This window comes from Pleurodeles waltl, chromosome 5 (genome assembly GCF_031143425.1).
Source record: "Pleurodeles waltl isolate 20211129_DDA chromosome 5, aPleWal1.hap1.20221129, whole genome shotgun sequence".
Classification (NCBI taxonomy): Eukaryota; Metazoa; Chordata; class Amphibia; order Caudata; family Salamandridae; genus Pleurodeles; species Pleurodeles waltl.
In genome coordinates this window covers 1,314,397,686-1,314,420,009 of record NC_090444.1, presented here as the reverse complement: position 1 = coordinate 1,314,420,009, position 22,324 = coordinate 1,314,397,686, and the positions used below count along the sequence as shown (strand labels likewise).

The window sequence follows — 22,324 nt, the reverse complement described above, 5'->3', positions numbered from 1 at the left end:
GCACATAAATTGTTTAGAGCTTCTTGCAGGCTCCTTTGCGATCAGAAGCTATACGAAAAACAGAGCAAGTTGCTCCATTCTGCTACGCATGGACAACATATCCGCAGTTCGTTACATAAACCATCTGGGAGGCACCAGGTCCAGACCCCTTGCTCTTCTGGCCAAGAGCCTCTGGGAGTTTTGTCTGTCCCACAAATTTTCCCTTCTTGCCGAGTATCTCCCAGGCTCTTTGAACTCCAATGCAGACTGGCATTCCCGACATATCTCAGATTCCAGCGATTGGAAATTACACCACTCTGTCTTTCGCCAAATAGAAAGGAAATGGGGCCCCTTTCAGGTGGATCTCATTGCATCCAGACTCAACTCTCAACTTCCTTGTTTCTTCAGTTGGCGACCGGATCCGTTGGCTTTAGCTACAGACGCCTTTCTACAGGATTGGTCCAGAACCCTCAAATATGCTTTCCCTCCTTTTATTCTAATCAACAGAGTATTAAATCAAGTCAGGCGTCAAATGACGTCCCTTGTCCTGATAGTCCCCTTTTGGCAATCTCAAGTTTGGTTTCCACCCCTCCTCGAACTCACTGCAGATTTTCCAATCTTACTCCCCTCATTTCCGTCTCTCCTCTTAGACCCTCTCGGACGGCCCCACAATCTGATTCTCAACGAATCGTTAGTCCTATCAGCCTGGTACATTTCCGGCCTACCCATCGGTCCTTCCCTATTTCGTCAGAAGCTTCAGAGCTCATCAACAATGCATGGGCGCCTGGCACAAGGCGAGCCTACAGATCAGCTTGGTCTCTTTGGTCAAGCTGGTGTGTGGAAAATGTGCCGATCCCTTTTCAGCAGATTTAAACCTCATTATTAATTTCCTAGCGGCCCAGGCGGGTCTGGGTAAATCATATTGTACTATCAATCTTTACAGATCCGCTATTTCTATGAACCATTCTAATATCGATGGTAAACCTATCGGGATCCATCCCTTAATTTGTCGCCTTTTAAAAGGAGTCAAACTCTCAAAACCTCCTACTGCCAAATACTCCCATGTTTGGGATGTTTCAGTGGTTCTGAATCTTCTACTTTCTTGGCCAGACAATCCGAGTCTTTCCTTAAAAATGCTGTCTGCCAAACTCACTATGCTCCTATGCCTAATTTCTATCAAAAGAGTTTTTGATGTTAAGTCCCTAGATGTCTCTGCCCGCCAGTTTCTACCATCAGGTGTTTTATTTCACATTGCCAAACGCACCAAAACTAATTTACATTCGGTGTTCTATTCCTTTTTCCCCGATAAACCAAAATTATGTGTGGGTCTTTGTTTAAAAGAATACGAAAAAAGAACTGTTAACCTGTGAACATCCTCCTCTAACCAACTGTTGATTTCCTTTCGCAAACCTCACAATCCGGTGACTTCCGCAACCCTGGCTCGTTGGGTCAAATTGATTATGTCCCTAGCGGGAATTGACACTTCTGTTTTTGGAGCCCACTCCTCCAGGGGGGCCATGGCCTCTAAAGCGTTTGCTTTGGGATCTAGTTTGGAGGACATTCTCAGGTCGGCAGATTGGTCTAATGATAATGTTTTCAAAACTTTCTATTGTAAACCTGTTAGAACTGCTTCTTCAGTAGTTATTGATAAGCTTTAAACTCGCATAATAGAGCCTCCGGTCTTGTCATAAAATGTAGATTTTCCTAGTAATTTATGACGGAAAGTCTTAATTTTATTAAAGACACGGAGGCGAATATTATCCCACCACCGTACTTTTTAATATGTACTTTCTCTTTCCCTCCCAGCGACTCCTGCATTGCCTCCAGCTTCCGGATAACGCTGCTGGCGCCATCATCGCATCTTTCGAGAAGAACCCACGAGATGTGTCATCACAACCCTCTCAAGATCATCTACCTTTACCATCGTACTCCCGGTTTATTGCTGTGGTTCAAGAAGTTTGTTCCGTTTCCTTGGCTTTCACGATTGTGGGACTCATTTACCCTTTGTTTTATGATTCTCTTTGACTTGCTCGTTCAAGAAAAGAGGGCTGTTTGCAGTCAAGTGTACACTCTATGGTTATGGCCTCAGCTGATTGGTCCATCATTAGTTCTTGTTTTACTCCCATTGGTTAGTCTGTTACTAACCCTCTTGGGAGTTGTAGTTTCTTGACTGCTGCTATTTGAAATAAAGTAAGAAAAGAACGCATAATATTCGCCTCCGTGTCTTTAATAAAATTAAGACTTTCCGTCATAAATTACTAGGAAAATCTACATTATTGTTGTAAATGCTAGAAATTTTTCTATTGGGCCCCTGCTTGGCACACACAGAAAAAAACTGATAGTATGTTGAGATCTGCTTTGTCTCCCCTGATAAATAAGGCTACAGCAGTGCAAGTTATTTACCGGGTGCGATAAATAACACCTATTATGAGTTTATGGGGAATAACATGCATACTTTGGTGTTTAACGCACCAAAATCCACATAACATGGTAAATACGCTATGACCTGCCGAAACTTAACCAAGGTTAAGTTTTTTCACACATCTGATAAACATTGGATGTTACCTTCGAACTGGTAATTCGGACCCATGGATAATCGAGCTAACGCAACAGTCAGAATACTACGAGCACAGTTAGAATATTACGACCAACTCGTATTCGGGCCGTCTGTGTACTGTCTTGCTTGCTAAGGACACTTCCCAACAATTGAGGAGGAACGCCGCTAATTTTGTGCATTCTCGATCGCCTGAGGCTTTTTAAATACCGTTACAGTCTGAGACGTGTAGGGAAACACCCACTGGGCAGTCCCGTCCTTTAAACTAAAGCCTAACACCACGCCTACTAGTGCCTGCGTCAACACAACTGTCAGTCGGGCGTCATTTCCGGTGCAGGCAAAGCAGTTGCACCCTTTGAGGCAGCATCCCGAGCAACCATGGCCGCAAAAGGTGAGTGGCACACGATGATTGGAGACCCTTGCCTAAGGGGATTGGTATGATATCGCAAACGATAGACCCGAGTCTGAGGGAGCAGTCACCTCTTTCCTAACTACTTTCAAGCGCTTTGTGGGTGTGAGACAGGGAGAGCATACTTGCCTCCTTTGGAGATAGGACTGAGCATAGAAGCTGTGAGATCTCATCCTCCCCGTTTTGGAAACACTGGGGTCACGTGCAATCCATTTGGTAGCTGGCTGACCCCCCCCCAGGCACCAACAAAATCAGGCCGAGGCGCCTTATACTCATTGGCTGGCATTCCGATTGCTCCATAATGCTAGGATTAAAAGTGAACAGATTCGTAAAGCAGAGGGGTACGCTGTCAGACATACCGATGCGGAATTGGATAATAGTGCTTCGGGAGGGCCACCGTGTATATATAGTGATGGTAAATGTGTTTTCATGTGTGCTTGCAACTTGCGTGAGTTCCCACAGCATTGTAGGTGAGCCTGCGGTGATGACTGTTGTAGTATTTAATACAAAATCCATACTTGAAACAATGACCCTTTCGTGTGAGAAACTTATATACCTTTGTCAAATACGGTGCGTTCTTGGCAGGTGCATACTTACTCAAAATGTGATACACGCACTTATGTACTTAGCTACCACGTTCTTGCAATTTAGTGGCGCCATATACAATACGCGTATGGGCTATTCAATTTGCCCGTTCTCTTTAGCAATGTACGAATTAAATACTGCCCATTGGGAAGATCAAACTGTTTATTTTATGTTATTTATAGATTACTACAGTGACGTAACACCTGAACTATTTTACTGGTTGCATCCTTGTATCATTGAATTGGATAGTGTCTAAAACCTAGTTAGTCTCCGTCCTCCGAGCAAATCATTACATGATACGTGCCTCGAAAAATTGAAAATTTTTTACTAGACCTGCAGGTCTAGTAACTTGAATAATCTACTCGACCTAACTGTAATGTACTTGACTTGTAAACTGACCTCAAGTTGTGTGAATATAGGAAAATATTTTTTGGAGCCACCTTTTTCTTTATCATGTTTGAGGGCCCCTTCAAATATGCGAGTTCAGCATTTGTGCTGTACAAAAACCCTCTTATTTTTTTGAAAAAATAAAACTAGACTTTTGCTCCATGTTTAATAAGACTCAAGCCCACATATAGGGTACACATTGCCCCTGACTTGCCTCTTAATTCACCAATAGAATTGTCAGCAGGGCGAAGGCAGGAATATTTGCCAGTTCATGCTTAAAAACTCACTTTTCATAACAGGGGTGTAGAATTTAATGAAAAATCTACTTGTCCATGGGACAGGTTGCTTCATAAATCATCTTGTCCTGTAAAAAACAAAACTGCTTGTCCTTTTGGTGCTGTGAAGCGCTGCGGCAAATTACATCAGCAGGCTCATTATTTAAGAGCTCTGACAATAGCATCTCAGATTACGCCAGGATTAATATTACAGGGAGTGCAGAATTATTTGTATTTTTGAGGATTAATTTTATTATTGAACAACAACCATGTTCTCAATGAACCCAAAAAACTCATTAATATCAAAGCTGAATATTTTTGGAAGTAGTTTTTAGTTTGTTTTTAGTTTTAGCTATGTTAGGGGGATATCTGTGTGTGCAGGTGACTATTACTGTTCATAATTATTAGGCAACTTAACAAAAAACAAATATATACCCATTTCAATTATTTATTATTACCAGTGAAACCAATATAACATCTCAACATTCACAAATATACATTTCTGACATACAAAAACAAATCAGTGACCAATATAGCCACCTTTCTTTGCAAGGACACTCAAAAGCCTGCCATCCATGGATTCTGTCAGTGTTTTGATCTGTTCACTATCAACATTGCGTGCAGCAGCAACCACAGCCTCCCAGACACTGTTCAGAGAGGTGTACTGTTTTCCCTCCTTGTAAATCTCACATTTGATGATGGACCACAGGTTCTCAATGGGGTTCAGATCAGGTGAACAAGGAGGCCATGTCATTAGATTTCCTTCTTTTATACCCTTTCTTGCCAGCCACGCTGTGGAGTAATTGGACGCGTGTGATGGAGCATTGTCCTGCATGAAAATCATGTTTTTCTTGAAGGATGCAGACTTCTTCCTGTACCACTGCTTGAAGAAGGTGTCTTCCAGGAACTGGCAGTAGGACTGGGAGTTGAGCTTGACTCCATCCTCAACCCGAAAAGGCCCCACAAGCTCATCTTTGATGATACCAGCCCAAACCAGTACTCCACCTCCACCTTGCTGGCGTCTGAGTCGGACTGGAGCTCTCTGCCCTTTACCAATCCAGCCACGGGCCCATCCATCTGGCCCATCAAGACTCACTCTCATTTCATCAGTCCATAAAACCTTAGAAAAATCAGTCTTGAGATATTTCGTGGCCCAGTCTTGACGTTTCAGCTTGTGTGTCTTGTTCAGTGGTGGTCGTCTTTCAGCCTTTCTTACCTTTGCCATGTCTCTGAGTATTGCACACCTTGTGCTTTTGGGCACTCCAGTGATGTTGCAGCTCTAAAATATGGCCAAACTGGTGGCAAGTGGCATCGTGGCAGCTGCACGCTTGACTTTTCTCAGTTCATGGGCAGTTATTTTGCGCCTTGGTTTTTCCACACGCTTCTTGCGACCCTGTTGACTATTTTGAATGAAACGCTTGATTGTTCGATGATCACGCTTCAGAAGCTTTGCAGTTTTAAGAGTGCTGCATCCCTCTGCATGATATCTCACTATTTTTGACTTTTCTGAGCCTATCAAGTCCTTCTTTTGACCCATTTTGCCAAAGGAAAGGAAGTTGCCTAATAATTATGCACACCTGATATAGGGTGTTGATGTCATTAGACCACACCCCTTTTCATTACAGAGATGCACATCACCTAATATGCTTAATTGGTAGTAGGCTTTCGAGCCTATACAGCTTGGAGTAAGACAACGTGCATAAAGAGGATGATGTGGTCAAAATACTCATTTGCCTAATAATTCTGCACTCCCTGTATAGTAGGGCTTTAATACTAGAAATGTCCTTATTTTGCCAAATTTCTTCAGGTCTACTTACTGGGGCTGAGGTAGCAGTAAGCAGTATTTCAAGGGTTGGTTTGCACTTTTGAATCGGTGCAAACCTACTAACTTGCATGTTTGGAAATTTATGCTTGACAAGTGTAGAAGTCAAGCTTCTTCCATGGTGGGGGGAGTGGTTGGAGGGAAAGTGAACTTGTAAATGCTCAAAAGATTTTCACATGAGTAAATCTACACATGCATATTTGCTTGTGCTAAAATACAGTCCACAAATACTTTCTATTAGTATTATTTTCTGGTCTACTTCTATAAATTCTTGTGAGTTCACAAAATAAGTTAATCTGCACTAATGCAAAGACATTCCATGGGTGCACTATTATAACTTTAAGAATTCGCCCCCTAATTAGGTATTGTGTTAACAAAGGCCTTTTGGTTTTATTACAATTTTGTCTCTCTCTCGATCCATCTATTGGCAGGTTTCACTGTGATAGAAATACATTCATTCACAAGTAGCACATAGGCACCAAAAGTAATTGTTCAGTGCCAGGAGTGTGTGTGTGGTGTGTGTGGTGTGTGTGTGTGTGGGTGTGTGTGTGGTTTTTTTATTTTTATTAAGGCCAATAGAATATTTTTGCTTTTTCTTACTTTTTGTTATAGTGGTGAGGGTTCGGCAGCTCCCACAACAATAACGTGTTACAAAAGCCATTTCAAAACAAGGAAGCATTGATAAAACCAAAAAACTGTCCACCAATGTCGGATCTATTGGCTTTTCCAATGCTTGTTGATTTCCATGTTTCCTATAAACTTGTTGAAACTGGGTGCACAGATTTTTCATAATGAATATTTTTTTTGTTTGGAATTACTAGCATGCATCAATACATTTTACTAAATGATGCTTCAAAGAAATAGTACCTAAAACTTCACAGTAGTTAAGCAAAATATTTTTTCCTAGGTGCATTTTTTGGTGAATATTTTATTTTGAAAGAATAGAATCATCAATCTTGCTTCCAAGCTTCTTCAAATATTTGCATTTAATTAGAGAGCATTCTGGGAGATTTATACATAGCCTCTTATTGTTAAACTTTGCAAACGTGTACACTTTTTTTTAACCGGAACCACAGTCCATAGTGCAGTTGTAGCTTACAACATTTATTTACAGCACTCATACTAATAATAAATGAACCATAAATGCAAGTTCGAACAGCTTAAACATGGACACAAATATTTCCTCAACTGCAGACAATTCCCTTCCGTGCTCCTTCATGTGGTACTGTAAACTGGTAGCCAAAAGGTTTGTGCTACAGGAGGGTTGGAGGCTACTTGTCCCAAGGACAAAGTAAACATGAAATCTTGTTGTCCCTGACCTCACACAATATGTCTTGGGCATCTGACTATAGTAATTCCACACCCATGGATAAGTATATTACTAAAGCATGATGTGGTAATGCACTGACATCTACAGACGGCATATTTCTTCATTTCTTTTTTTTATTGAAATGGCCACAAACTTTCCAACTAACATGCAGTTTTACTGATAAAACTATATAGCACATAAACAATGTTTGGACATTGGATTTCAGCAAAAATATTTATCATTTGCAAAACACCAAGTAAGGTGTTCTTATTTGTTTTCATCCTATAAAAAATCTTATTTTCACAACACAGAATTACAAATATGTGCCTTCATAACTACTGAAATACATTTTGAAATGTTTGTACAGTTCACTTATTGGCTCTTTCAATAGTATGTATGATTAAAAAAAAAAAAAGCCTGACATCTTACAGCCATTCAGTCCACATGCTTTGCACAGCGGGGTAGTCACACAGTTCTCTTTACAACCCCTCCCTCACATGTGTCCACTCATTGCAATCAAACACCCAAAGCTGCTGCCAACGTCTCCTATAACTGCAGAAGATACAGATCCAACCCCATAGTTGACAAGTGTTCACATCTCCCCAGAAACAATGTACTTCAAGGTATTTCCCATCTCTGGGGCTCACTCTACCTTTCTCAGTACAAAATTTCCTGAGCTCTCTATTCTCCTTCCTCCGGGATTTGTCAATAGCTACTGGTTGCTCAGCAACACGCCACACCCTCCTGGAGATAAGCTTAGTCTACAATATTAAAGTCCCTGCCCATTGTGAGTTGATCTCCCCCATGTCCCACATCATTGCTTTTATAAGTGCCAAACCTTTGGACCGCACCAGGCAGTTTTCCCCAAATGAATGGTTAAAATGTATGGGGAGCCCTTTGCGTCCAGCATTTTGTTCAGTGTCAGCTGCAGCTCCTTCCATAACATACCTTCTTTTTGAAACCACCTCACATGAAATTTCATCTCATCGAAACCCAGTTGTGCTTTCTGTTGCCACCTATTTGTGAGGCCACTTAACAAAAGAATGACCTATTATCCATATCCACAGTTCTTTCCTACCTGGGCTGGCAACAGTACCTAGAAAGAACCGTCAGCAAACTTTGTTAACCAACTATTTTTAATAAGTCTCAGTTCCATCTCCCACATACTGTTTGTAACACATCATTGCCCACCATTCCAACCGCATTATCTTGATCCCTGTCCATCCATCCTTGTCTATGTGCCTCCATAGCTGCAGCTATCCTGAACGAGTGCGTCCCGTGCCCTCCTTAACCCCCCACCATTCAGTCAGAGGTGTCACATAGCCTTACGCAGCACTGCCAGTAAATGGAAGGCTGCCACCCTGTCTCCGTTGTTGTTGCTAAAAACCTTACCAACCATGTCCTCTTCCCCCTGCCTTCCAAATCTGTCCCACCATGGCACCAGGCATAAACTCTTATCGGGGTATGCGTGAATCACACTCTTCTTCCCTCTTCCTTGTTGGTGTTAGTCTTGGAGAGCATTTCATATACACCACCACAAATTCCCCCCACCCACCAAACTCTTTCAGTGCTTCTACTGTCCAGGCGAAACATGACCTTGCCTCCCGATAACTCAGACACACAGAAAGCCCCAAAAACATTCACAGTGTTAGTGTGGAAAGTACCACCTCTAAATCATCCCCGCACTCTAAAGGCTGCACTCTAAGTACTCGTTGCAGTACCGGCCAATGTAATTGTTTCCTCACTATCCCCTCTTCTCTGTGTTCCCTCTCCCAGCTATTCATTTTTGATAACTACATTGTTGTTCTCATTTGCTCTGAAAGTGGGTGCTTGATCGGAGACAAATATTGCATTTATGGCATTATCTGTATCTATGTATGCAATAAAATTTGAAACTAAATGATGATAAATACAATTGTAAGACTTGTGGTTACTGGAAAAGAAATCTAGTTCTCTGTTTAACTGTATTGGGTTTGGAGGTCAGTGAATGTCATCATGTCCTTGTCCGTCCATAGGTCTCCCAACTTCAGTATGCCTAACACATCCCACTTCCTATATCCTTCTATTTCCCCACCCCCTACAGAGAGTCAGGGCTGCCACCTCCCATAATGGGGATCTCCAGAGGCACAACATTCTGCAATCCAGTTTTTTTTGTGGTTGTCCCTCTTCTTGCCTTGATTACCATTGCCATGGGAGCCAGGTATGCGGGTAGTTCTCATTCCCATAGATCTGCCAAACACATCTCTGTGTTTCCAGTGCTCATTTTTCTGCCATAAGCAAGGGTTCGGCCTTTTCTGCGAAAGACTCATTAAGTATCACGGGTTGGGTCGCACAGTAATAGAGGTGTATGTTCAGCAGGACGATGCCCCCATCAAATGTTTTTCTGGTTAGCGTCGCCAGCGCTATTTGCGGTGCACCACCATTCCACAACAGCAGCCTGGTTTCGGCCTCAACCGCCGTGTAGAAACCTTCAGGGACCTCAACAAGGGAGATTTGGAGGGCTGATATAAACTTGGGTAGTGAAATAATTTTATAGAGAGCAGCTCTGCCCATTAGGGACAGGGGGAGTTGTCTCAAGTGATTTGCATCTCTCATATATTCCTCAAGCAGTCTGCCCAGGTTCCAATCATAAGGGCTGCTGTTCTCTGGTAACATAGATTCCCAGGTGCTGAATCCCTGTTCCTCTGTTATCGGACATTGCCAGTCTGGCCGAGGCCACTCTTCAGCCAGTGGGTATATGTAAGACTTATTCCAAATAACGCTGAGTCCAGAATATGTCTCAAAGATCTCCAGTATTCTAGGAGTTGATTTTTCTGGTCCCACCAAGTACAACAGGACATCGTCTTTGTATAGCGAGATGACATCTTGCCATTTGCAATCCCAACCCAGCCCACAGAGCAAGGCATTGTCCCGGATCCAGCTGGCCACTGGTTCCATTGCTATCACAAAGACTGTGTGGAGACAGAGAACATCCATACCTTGTTCCTCTCACCAGTTCAAACTCTTCCAACACAGTACCATAGATCTAGACCCGGGCAGTAGGGAGTGTGTGTATAGAAGCCTGTAAGGGGGGCAAAGCCCAACCTTTCCAGCAATATCATCATGTAAGGCAGTTCCACAGAGTCAAATACATTTTTGGCATCCAAGTTAGGAGTACTGCTGGCTCCTGCATTCTCCCTTCATGTGCCAGACACCCGCCTAGTCACTTGTTCCTGGTAGACCTGTAGCAATAACAACAAGGTAATGGATGGAATGCTTGAATTAATGTCAGTCTCTGGCAATCTCTTGAGGCTGCATCACAATCCATTTTTTTCACCCACCATTCCACCTCAGTGTGGGCCCAGCCATATGCAAATCAGTCTTGACCCTGTTCTTCATGGGAACAGTCCAGCCCGAACTGGCAGGCCAGATCCTCCCTTAATTGGCACACAGGCAACGCAGATCGTCACCAGGATCCGTTCGCGTTTGGAACTCCAGGTGTACCTCTCTGTCATGGGAAACTATGGCTGCTGCATTTTGTTCCTGTGGCCTGGTGTCTTACAGCATTGGAAATGCACTATCTGTAAGGCATCAACAGTGCGCCAGAGGTTGATCAGACTAGATTTTGGACTGGGATAATCTGTCTTTCATGTGGATTCCAACAGTAGGCAGGTTCACAGCTCTAGTTTGGGTCCCTTTGAGTCTCTCAGCCAGTGGGCACATCATCCCTGTACTAATTGGGCCCTGCATATGCAGTCTGTTGTTATGCTCAGGATGTCAGTTGAGGACTCCCTGAGTAGCCCAGCTAGGCCTTCCCATGCCGTGCATAGTGTCGGGCTGGTGCAGGGGTCACTTGTTTTCCACATGTGTGAGGTAGGCCATCTTGTAAGTGCAGAGGGTCTGGAGCTTGGTATCTCCCTGTAGCTCACACAGGAGGCCAGCCAAATATTCCTTGGAGTACCTTCTGGTGGTCCTTGGTTCAAGGAGATGCTCCAGTTTTACCTCAAGCAGCAAGGTAGACCTTTGTGGAGCAAGACTTGCCTCAAGCAGCAGCGCATCCTCTATTAGCAGCACTGGACTGCAATGATGTTGGGAACAAAGCAGGCCTCAAACAGCAGAGCAATCCTCTGAGGAACAAGGCAGTCTTTCTAAAGTCTTCCACATGTCTGGGGGTGTACTGAAGGGGTTATACCCGGAGCCATCGTTTGAAGTGGGAGAATTTCCTATTCTACCCCGACATCTTGTTCTTGAAAGGTCTTCATTTCCCCTGGTAAGGCTTCAAGAAGTCTGGGATGACAAAATAACAGTGTTTGGTTTCTTTGTATGTGCTGGAGGCAAGTCCTTTGAAGTTTAAGTGGGGCAGGGAACAGCTCCGCCCCAGCCATCCTGGCAGAACAGCCCATCCTGCCAACATCTAGTCCCCTTTTCTCACTGTCTGGGAGGAATACACAAAGTCCAACAGAAGAGCCATTCACAGTCATGCAACACTGGCTGCAGGCACCAAATGGGTGGGACAAGAAAACACCAACTTTCTAAAAGTGGGGTTTTCAGGAATGGGACTTAAAATCTGACTTTACCATTAAAGAGCATTTTCAGTTACAAGTAATTTGAGTCCAAAGTTGATATCCATACCTGCTCCCAATCAAAAGTTAGCACTTTCTGAAAGTAATAAGGTAAACCATTGTTGGAAGAGATAGGCCCTATAGTAGTGAAAATCTAATTGTAGAAGTTTTTCACTACCAGTACACGTAAAATGTAAGAACACATGTCCTACTTAAAGTGACATATGTAATGAAAAAGAAAGTTTAAGCCTGGCAAAATGTTTATTTTTGGCACTTTAAAAACTGCGCTGCAGGTTGCAGTTGTGGGCTTGAGACATGTTCTAAAGGGCTGCTTTAGTGGGTGGTACAGTGAGTATTGCATGCAGACTAGTAGCATTTAATTTAAAGGCTCTCTGTATGTGTAGTACCATATACTAGGGACTTATGAGTAAAATAAATGTGCAAATCAGGCATACGCCAATTCTGCTATGTTTTAGGGAGAGAGCGCAAGCAATTTTTAGCAGTGGTAAAGTGCACAGAAATCTGATTCCAACAAAAACATTTTGCAAAACAGGAGGGGGTGAAGGGATGACCCTTCAGAGAGGGCCAGTCTAACAAACTGTCAAATATACCATTCTTGTTCCTTGACATGTATTAGTTTGTGCACTAATAGCCAAAGTAAAGCTCAGGCTAATATGCTCAAACTTTCAGGTTTTCCAGCTAAACTTCTGCTGCTGGATTCTGCATACACAGGCGGAGAACAATCGGGTGCTGAGTGTTCAAAAAGACTGCATTGCTGCTTCTTAGTGTTATTGACACAAATACATTCACTTCAGTGATTTGAATGCTGAAGGACAATAAAAGGAGAATTCACTTAAGTTGTTGTGTACCTATGAGTTTGTTGTGTATCTTTAGCTGTGCCATGAGATGCACAGTAGTAGTTGTTTGACTTGTGATGTTGTTTAATTTTGGCTGACGTTCCAGGTTCTTGCTTGTTGGGAGTTGCGCTGAGATTCTTCACTCTGACTGCTGCTCCGGATGTGCGAGGACATGGTTGTGGGCTCCTTTTTGTTATGAGGCATAAATAAAGTCTCCAACTTAACTGCTGTGTTGACTCATCCTATTCTGTGCGCACAACATATATTGGCGACGAGCGGACAACTTGAAGGAGCCCACCGTCTTTTTGGATTAGTACTGGATTTTTTCCTGCGGCCATTGATTCCATTGCAACGCACTATCGTGCACGTGCAAACTGTCATCATGGTTGAGCCTTTCCTCTGGTTTAGGCGGAAGCTCATAAATGCTAAATCTTGTGGTCTTGGATTCAGTGGCTTGTGTTGCTGTTTAATTCTGGCCGCCCTTCCAGGTTTTGCTTATTGGGAGTTGTTGTAAGATTCTTCGCTCTGTCTGCTGCTCCGTACAAGCAAGGACTTGGTCATGGGCTCCTCTTGTTATGAGACATTAATAAAGTCTCAAACTTAACTGCTGAATTGTCTCATCTTATTCTATCCCCATAACAGTTGCCTAAGCTGAAAGATTAGGTCTTGATTACACTGGCTCGCTGAGGCTCCCAAAATAAGTTAAAATACACAATAATGTTGAGATTTCTGACAGTGGGAGTCAGGGTGGGATTTGGCAATTGTCAGTAGCCAAAGAGCAGCTTGTGTAATTATTTGTGTGATTGTTTATTTATTCATTTGACCTCTTCCAAAGGTATTTATCTGGCGGGATGAAACTCCTGCAGACAAACACACTCAGAAATGCATTACTAGTTGTCTTGCTAAGAGAGTATTGCCGCCCCCCCCCCCCCAAAACATAGCACCACTCGGAGGCCTGTTGTCTCAGTGCTTTGTTTCGACTCTGAAACTGTTGCGAGTCAAAACAACATGAGGCTATCATCCAATACGCAGCGGTCAGTAGACCGGAAACATTCCGCTTGATCATCTAGTGAGTCTGCTTTAATTAGTTCCTTGTGCAGTTAAAAAGTGGTGACTGCAAAACACTCCTAAAATGTCACTATATTCCTTATTGCCACGAGGCTCAAACGCTAAGAGATGATTCCCACACAAGTTTGCACAATGTCATTGCGCTTATTCATTGGTGTCCAGTAACTGGCTGCAGAGACTCTGGCACTTGAAAGGCTGTAGGGCTGCAAAGAGTTAACATTTGTGTATCAACCAAACCCGCTCCAGCTTCGCAGGCAACCGCCAGAGGCCGTCCCACCGTTCTCCTACCCACCAACTAAGGACACCAAGAGACTGTTGTGGTGGTAGAACGGCTGCAGTTTATTAACATCAAAGCTGGTACATAGTTCATTGCGATATCCACGGTCATTCGCATGTCTGGCATTGATTACTTGCCTTGTAATAAAAGCATTATTTCATAACTATTCATGTGTATACTTTCAACTTTATTGCATACCAAAACTCAAATTAATTAACTTAAATCACTTTCTGATTGCAGTGACAACCCTCCTTCTGTTGCTACTTGGTACAGCAGTTCACAGTTTCGAGGCTTTCTCTGCTACCAGATGTGTAGCGTTTGTGGCTATGAGGCCATGCCTGGGCCGCAAGCGATGTGACCTCCCAGCGCTTACCACTTCTTGCCCTTTTTTGCCTTCATGTGTCCCTGTTGTAAGGCGTCCCAAGGACCCTGTCCTGGTATTTGTGCGTCCCTGCCGTAAGGTATCCAAAGGACCTTATTTGGGCCATTGCCCCCTTTTACATCTTTGTTTGAGGATATTTGTTGTTAGCGCCTTGCAACTCTCGCCCCACAGGCGGTGGTTTTCATGACATCTTACAGCTCCCCCCTAGAATTAGGAAAACCCCAGCAATTTAAGTGTCCCAAAGATGTTCAGTAGGAACATGCCTGTCCCTACATTAGAGAGGTGAACCCTGCTCTTGGCATAAAAACCTGGCGTTAATGACACCATGCCTTAAGAACTCACAGCCCATGCCTTTACAGAACTTGTACATTGCTATGTTTAACTTCATCCTGAATCTGTCTACCACTCCCTGGTTCTCTGCCCCTTTGAGCCTTAAAAGGAGGACTAAGTCGGCTCAGATGGCCTCTAGCATTGCCGTGCGACACATCACAACCAGGTTGTTGCCTCCCAAATGGATGACTACTGCATTCGGGTTCTTGTGTCCCTGTTGCCCTTCCCATACCACTGTAAGACGCTCCTTCCACCTCATGCCTGCTCTTCCCAGCCATATCACCTTGATGTTGCACAGCCCTATGTTCTCACAAAGTTTCTTGGTGCCGACTCAACGTCGCGCCCTTGTGATGTACGAATGTCCTATTATCCACACCGTCAGCTTCTCTGCTCCGTTGCCTATAACAAGGAAGTATGCCCAAGTTAGCGAGCCACCAGCCTTATGTAAGACTTAAGTGCTGAGGACCTTAACCGCCCTATGTGCCGAATCCCCTCCTCTGCCATGCTGTGTGCTGCAGTGATCGTGCAGCCCAGATGCAGAAGGAGTGAGACCCAAAGTGGGTGGGTGCTAGGCCTGGTTTCGCCAAGGCCAGACGTAAAACTGCAGTGAACTGAAACCTGCTGAGGCAGCTGCCTTCCTCATAGATAAACAGTGGTTTGGGGGGGGGGCTGCCCCGCCCTGATCTTAATGTAATGGTAGGTTATGCACACTGGGCAGTGTTCACTCGCAGCAATGCACTCCAGCTGTTTGATCAGTCCGCTCCATTCCTGGTCTGTTTTTGACCTCCTCGGGTACAGAACCAAATGCTTGTCACCCATCTGCAGGTCTTCCGTCCACAAACACAATGAGCCTAGGTTCGCCCTAGATGGTACTACTAGTTCACTCACCCTAAACGCCCCAAAGAATGCCACTGCAAAAGCAGTGTTGAACAAGTGAGTTTCTTTGGTGGACCTATAGATCCCAGGCAGGGCCTTTAGGATCGCCTTTAACTGCTCAAAATTGATCAGCAGCCTGGTGCTACTACTTTTTGGCTGCACGCGCCCCACGCCATTCATTGCATTGCGCAATAAAATATGTGGGTCGGGTCCACCCCGTGCATTATTAAGTGGTATGCTACAGCGCTCAGGTGTGTTTGCGTCCAAGTTCTGTATTTGCCCTGTTTAAAAGCCCAGTATATAAATTCCTTCTCTCTGACGGTGCAGGTTCTAGCACCCCTAGTCACTTTCTTGAAACGTTCAAGACACAATATGTAGGTGCGGACTTTGGGGTCTGTGCCTTCGGGACGAGCACCTCTAGGTCAGCTTCACTGCCTCCAACATGTCTCCCGGTACGGGTGTCATCTGCTTGGCCCAGCTGTGCCCGCTGGCGGAACTTCTCCCACTGAAAACAAGATGCCAGATAAGCGATAGCATTGCCACATCCTGACATGTCTAGCTTTAACTGCTATGTTGTTCCCCAGCTAGCAGCCCACAAGTCGCTGCAGAAGCCCTAATACCCTTGGGCAGTGTGCTTTCCCCAGATTTATTGCCTGTACTACTGCATAGTTGTCCTACCACAGTGTCTCTAGCTTGTTTTCCAGCTGCTCTCTCCATAGCATGAAAGCGACAACTATTGGGAATAACTTCAGTAGTGCCATGTTCTTAGTTAATCCCTTCTCATGCCAGTTTGTGGGCCACCTGGCAGCGAACCATGCAGAGCCTAGTATGGCTTCAAAGCCTTTGCTGTCTGCCGCATCCTGCTCAGCCTTCACAGAGGGTTCCTGCCACACTAGGGTCCCATTGAAGTTCTCCAAAAAGCCTTACCACTGTTGTAAATTGCTCTTGACCCCTGTGGTCAGCCTGACCCTGTGGTGCTTTTGTGTGATCCGTTTTGTCAGCCATTGAAGTTCTCCAAGAAGCCCCATGTCGTACGGCACCGGATGCGTGTGCCCCACCCAGTATGTCCACCATCCATGCTCAGATGAGATGTACAGAACTGCACTGCACATGCCCGTACCTTCCAATATGGCCGGCGAATTTCCTCCAGGTGAATCGACCAACTACGCACCAGCCACACAGGAGAACCGCGCAGAGGCCATGATCAACATAAAAGAGGGACCAACGGACCCCTACATTGTTGGATAAGGACCAGCGAGTGGGATACATTTGGGAGATGTCTACTGAAGTGAGGCGATGCTGGAGAACCAGGATCAAGGTGAGAAGCCCCTGTCAGCAGATGACCATGAGCCAGTGACTGAGAGGAGCCGAGAAGACTATGTTGGGCGGACGATGAGGGAGTCCGCTCTTGGAGCACTGCCTTTTAGCTGTCCCCGAGCAGAAGTGGATGATGTGACCCCTGAAGCCACGACTCAGGCAAGTCCTCTTGCCCTGAGTGGGCTTGTTTAACAGGCGGTGAGCCAGTGTGCAAGGACATAAGGAAGGGGTGTGTTGAGCCACTTACACAAGTGGGAAAACACTGAACCTGAGCACCTGGTGGAGGGCACATACCACAGAGCACAAAAAGGCACTTGAGAGTGTAACACTTACTGATACACTGTTTTATGTTTATGTTCGATTGCTACTATGCCATATCCTGAGGGGCAACAAAGACGCCAAGACAGCTGTGACCCATAAAGAGAGCACAGTTCAAGAAACCCCTGGAGACAAAGGGAGGAAACAAAGTACTGCATTCTATTTCCGTTTTGGACATTTCACCAATATAGTGGCAGTAGCTCTATAAGAACCTATACTTTCTTAAAAGCATTTGTATATCCTTCTGACTGCTGGGTAATAGACCACACACTACCACTGTCATAATCACTCTTGACTCCTGTGGTGCTTCTGTATGATCCATTTTGTCAGCTATGCTAGGCGCCTCGCAAACTTGTGCCCCGTCAGGATTACCCTGGTGGCAAAATTGAGATTTCGCTAGCAACTGCTGCAGTTCATTGAGCATCACTTTTTTTCTTGACCAGGAGCTTCCTGATGTCTTCCCTTAGGTACTCTACTTTTTGGATTGGGAGTCTGCTTACCCCTTCCTCTGAATCCAGCTCTGTACCTAAGAAGGTAAGGCACATAGGGGGGCCCTCTATCTTATCCTGTGCTAGGGGGACCCCAGGCTGATCCGCCAGCGCTTTGAATTGCTTAATCATTCTCCTGCATTGATCAGAGTTTGCTGCACCTATGTAAAGGTAGTTGTCTACGTATAGTGCAGTCCCCCCTGGGGGGGGACACCTCTCTTCCAAAGCCGATTCCAGAAATGTGCTAAAGGTCTCAAAGTAAGCACTTGATATTGAGCAGCCCATGGGGAGTCATTGTCATTTGTCATAGTAAAAGGCTGCATCTAGCTGAAAGCCTAGGAGATAATTGTCTGGATGCACTGGGAGGAGGCAGACGGCAGACTGTGCTTTTGCCATTGGGGCTGCCCTGCCCTGCACCTTAGCATGTCATTTGCATCACCCAGTGTGGCATATGACACTAGGTGAAGTGCCCGTTTTGGCATTGTTAAATCCCTCCCCCGGCACACACACACACACACCACCACTTTTAACATGATGTTGATGCTGACTTGACTGAGTGTGTGCTGGGATCCTGGCAACCAGGCCTCAGCACCAGCGTTCTTTCCCTAAACTGTACCATTGTTTCCAAAATTGACTCATCCCTGGCACACAGGTAACCTTGTAATAGGTATCAGTGGAACCAAGAGCGCTATGGCCAGGGAGGCTCCCTAATGGCTGCAGCTTGCATTATGGCACTATAAGGGACCTCTCACCAGACACATGCACACTGCCACTGCAGCTTGTGTGTGCTGGTAGGGAGAAAAAGGTAAAGTCGACATGGCATCCGTCTCTGGGTGCCATGCCCACAAATCACTCCCTATGGAATAGCTAAGTCACCCCTCTAGCAAAGCCTTACAGCCCCAAGGCAGGGTGCACTATACCACAGGCGAGGGTATAGCTGCATGAGCAATATGCCCCTACAGTGTCTAAGTTAATTCTTAGACATTGTAAGTTCAGTGTGGTCATATTGAGTACATTGGCTGGGAGTTTGTTATTGCAGACTCCACAGCTCCATGATGGCTTCACTGAAGACTGGGAAGTTTGATATCAAACATCTCAGCTCAATAAACCGCACTGTTGCCAGTGTTGGATTTAATGAAAAATGCGCACAGAGGGCTTCTTAGAGATGCCCCCTTTATTTGACCCAACCCTTTAGTGCAAGGCTGACGGCCTGTGCGAGCCTACCACTAACAGACACGTTTCTGACCCCATGGGGTGAGAGCCTTTGTGCTCTCTGGGTTCAGGAACAAAGTCTGCTCTGGGTGGAGGTGCTTCACACCTCCCCTCTGCAGGAACTACAACATGTGTCAGTGAGCCTCAAAGGCTCAGGCCTCCTGTTACAAGGTCCCAGGGCACTCCAGCTAGTGGAGATGACTGCACCCTGGACCAAGCTCCACTTATGGTTGTAGGTCTGGTGGGAGAAGTAGGAAAAGCAAGGAGGAGGGTCTACTGCAGCTGGGACCACCCCTATGGTGTCCAGAGCTGAAATGACCCACTCCTTGCAGAATCTTCCATCTTGCTTTGGAGGAGAGTAGCCGATAGGGATAGGAATGTGCCCCCCTCCCTAAAGGGAGTGGGCTCAGGAAGGGTGTAGCTACCCTCAGGAACAGTAGCCATTGGCTACTGCCCTCTGACCCCTCTAACGCCCCTGATCTAGTATTTAGGGGTACTTAGGAACCTTGCTCCTCAGATTCCTGGCGACCTCAAGAAGAAGAAGGACTGAAGAGACTACCCCAGCAGTGAAGACTCCCGACGACAACGGACTTGGCCCCAGCCCTACCGGCCAGTCTGCAGCTTTAGAACTCCTGCTACAAATGGTGATGCATCCTGCAGGACCAAAGGACTGCCTGCCTACCAGAGGACCAAGAACTTCTGAGGACAGCGGCCCTGTCCACAAGAAACATCTCAAAAGGACTCCAGAAATGCCTTGGATCTGCGAGCCCTGCTCACTCTACATCCGACGCCCATGGCCCGAGTCCATGTGGCCCATTGGTCCACAGAAGGTCCCCAGGCGATTCTGACCTCGAGTCCTGCCTGGGTTGACCCCTCCTGGCCAACACAACAACACCTGCAGCAATAATCCGGAGGACCTCCCCCAACCGGATTCGATGAAGATTCCAGACACCCAGAGGTACCCCTGGCCTTGGGGAATCCGACCGACAGTCCTGCAACGTCCAGCGGGCGTCTCTCCTACTTGTCCTGTCTTTGGTTTTCCGCAGCCGACCCCCTGGACTCAGCCTGTAGCATCTTTGTGACCCCCGGGATTCCCCCATTGAAAAGCATTGAGTGCCCAACGCTATGTTTGCACCCTACCGCCCCTGTGCCGCTGGGTGTGTTTCTGGTGCTGATCTGTGGTCCACTCCCACCCCCTTACCCCCCCCGTGCTCATCTAAACCCCCCAGGTCTGTGCCCGAAGTCGTGGGTACTTACCTGCAACCTATTTCTTTCCGAGTGCCCCCAGTCTTCATAGGATTCCATTAAATACCCAACACCAACTTTGACCTCTGCACTTGGCCGGCCCTGGGTTGTTTTTTGGTGCGCTTTTCGGGTCGGCTTGAATCTTGACCTGTGGGCATCCTAACCCCTCAATGACTGGGATCGTAAGTCGAGTACTTACCTGTAAACTGTGTTAACACTTTTCCTCTCCTATTACTGCATTAATTCCTATGAGAAATAGCACTGTCTACTTTTGAAATTGAAAAACGTTACTTGTAAACTGTTTTATCTGTAAAATCTAAACTAAGTACTTTTGATATATAAGCTTAAACAAACTTACAGCTGTACTTGCCTCCAACAAAGATCCTTTTGGTTCTAGAAATAAAGTAACAAAATATATTTTTGCTATAGAAAAACATTGGCATGGAGTTAGTCATTGAGTGTGTGCCTCATTTCTTGACTGTGTGTGTACAACAAATGCTGTGTACTACCCTCTATTAAGCCTAACTGCTCGACCACACTACCACAAAAGGGAGCATTAGTATTATCTACTTTAGCCTCTGTTAAGCCTTTGGGGATCCACTGGACTCTGTGCACACTATACCTCATTTTGATATAAAATATTCAGAGTCAGCTTTCTACACTGAGCATTTTTCCTGATCCAACCCCTCATTCACTGAATTCCCCTCTGGGTCTGACAGATGATGAATGAGTCTAAATTGGCCTGGCTCTTTTTTTTGGGGGGGGACCCCTTCTCCCCCTCCCCAATGAGGATACTATGAAGTCTTTGTGGTGGTCTTTGAAAAGGTCCCGCTATGTGGCCCAATTCTGTTCCTTGGCCCCCTTCCTTAGTGCTACCGCAATATTCTCTGCCACAGATTTAAAGTTATTACAAATCCTTCCTTCCGTCGGCCCTTCCTGCGGTATGTGGAAACCGCTCTTAAAACCTTCCACTAACAGTTGTGATCAGTTCTCTTATAGTAACGGTTCAATAATTGTACCAGGTATCAAATTTAAAACAATGGGCGGAAGCCCTGGGAATATATGTTTGGGTCACTGGGATCAACAGGATGTGACATTGATCATTGTATATGCCATCCCCGACGCCTAACTGCAAGCCCCTATACTGGAAAAAGTGGTTGGCATCCGCTTGGAGACAAACTCCACACTTCATGTGGTGGGAGGGAATATCAAAGACGTAAAGACACATGAGCTAAATAGAGCAGGTTTGACAGCACACCCCACACAACTAACCTACATCACAAACGCAATGGGCCTCGCAGGTCTTTGGAAAAGAGCGCATCATCTCGACAGGAGCTTCTCATACTTCTGTGGGGCCCATGGGGTTTTCTGTCACCTAGATTGTATCTTATCTCCTGTGGGAGAAGTAGGCACAATACAACAGGTCGAATACTTGGCCTAAGGCCTCTCGGACCATTCATCCCTATTGGTGAAACTGGGCAGAAGAACTAGGGGGGGCGAGATGGAAATTAAATGCATGGGCCCTGCAAGACCATGATGTAGCAGTAGGATTCAGAGTAGATACAGAGCTCTACTTTAAGGAAAGTGAACACTCTGTCACTTTCAAAGCAGTGCTCTGGGAAGCTTACAAACAGTCCTCTGAAACAGAGCCTAAAACCTGGTAGCAAAAAAGCAGAGGAGGGCATTGGCTTTCCTTAGAGGGCCTGTTGTTGGAACTTGAATGAGTTGTAAAGCCAGAACCCAACCTCCTTCTCCTTATGCAGATGGTGCTGCTACATGACGAAAATAAAGCCCTAGCACAGACGAGCACGAAAATGCTAGCATCCCTACACCATTTATATGATAGTGGGGTGGATAAGGCTGGAAGGCTTCTGGCCTGGTTGGACAGAAGGAGGCAGAAACAAGTGATTGGGCCCAGAGGGGAGATGGCAGACTCTGACAAAGGAATTGCTGGAGCCTTTGCTAGCTCTTATGAGGGCTTATATAGAGCTATACTGCTGCAGGCCTTGTCCCAAATAGCATCGGTCACGACCCCTATGTTAGACTTGGAGAACCGAGACGTGCTTGAGGCTGAGATAACTAGGGGACATCTG

General features: G+C 45.5%; 1 protein-coding gene across 1 annotated transcript in view; it reads left to right on the top strand.

Annotated features, from left to right (window-relative positions):
* Window positions 1-2,816: 2,816 nt before the first annotated feature.
* The window catches only part of SLC35A1 (solute carrier family 35 member A1), a 224,272-nt gene continuing 204,764 nt past the window's right edge, over window positions 2,817-22,324 (top strand). The window contains exon 1 of the mRNA XM_069235559.1: window positions 2,817-2,924. Within this exon, the coding sequence (XP_069091660.1) occupies window positions 2,912-2,924 (13 nt within the window). The 5' untranslated portion in view covers window positions 2,817-2,911. The remainder of the gene's footprint in view (window positions 2,925-22,324) is intronic.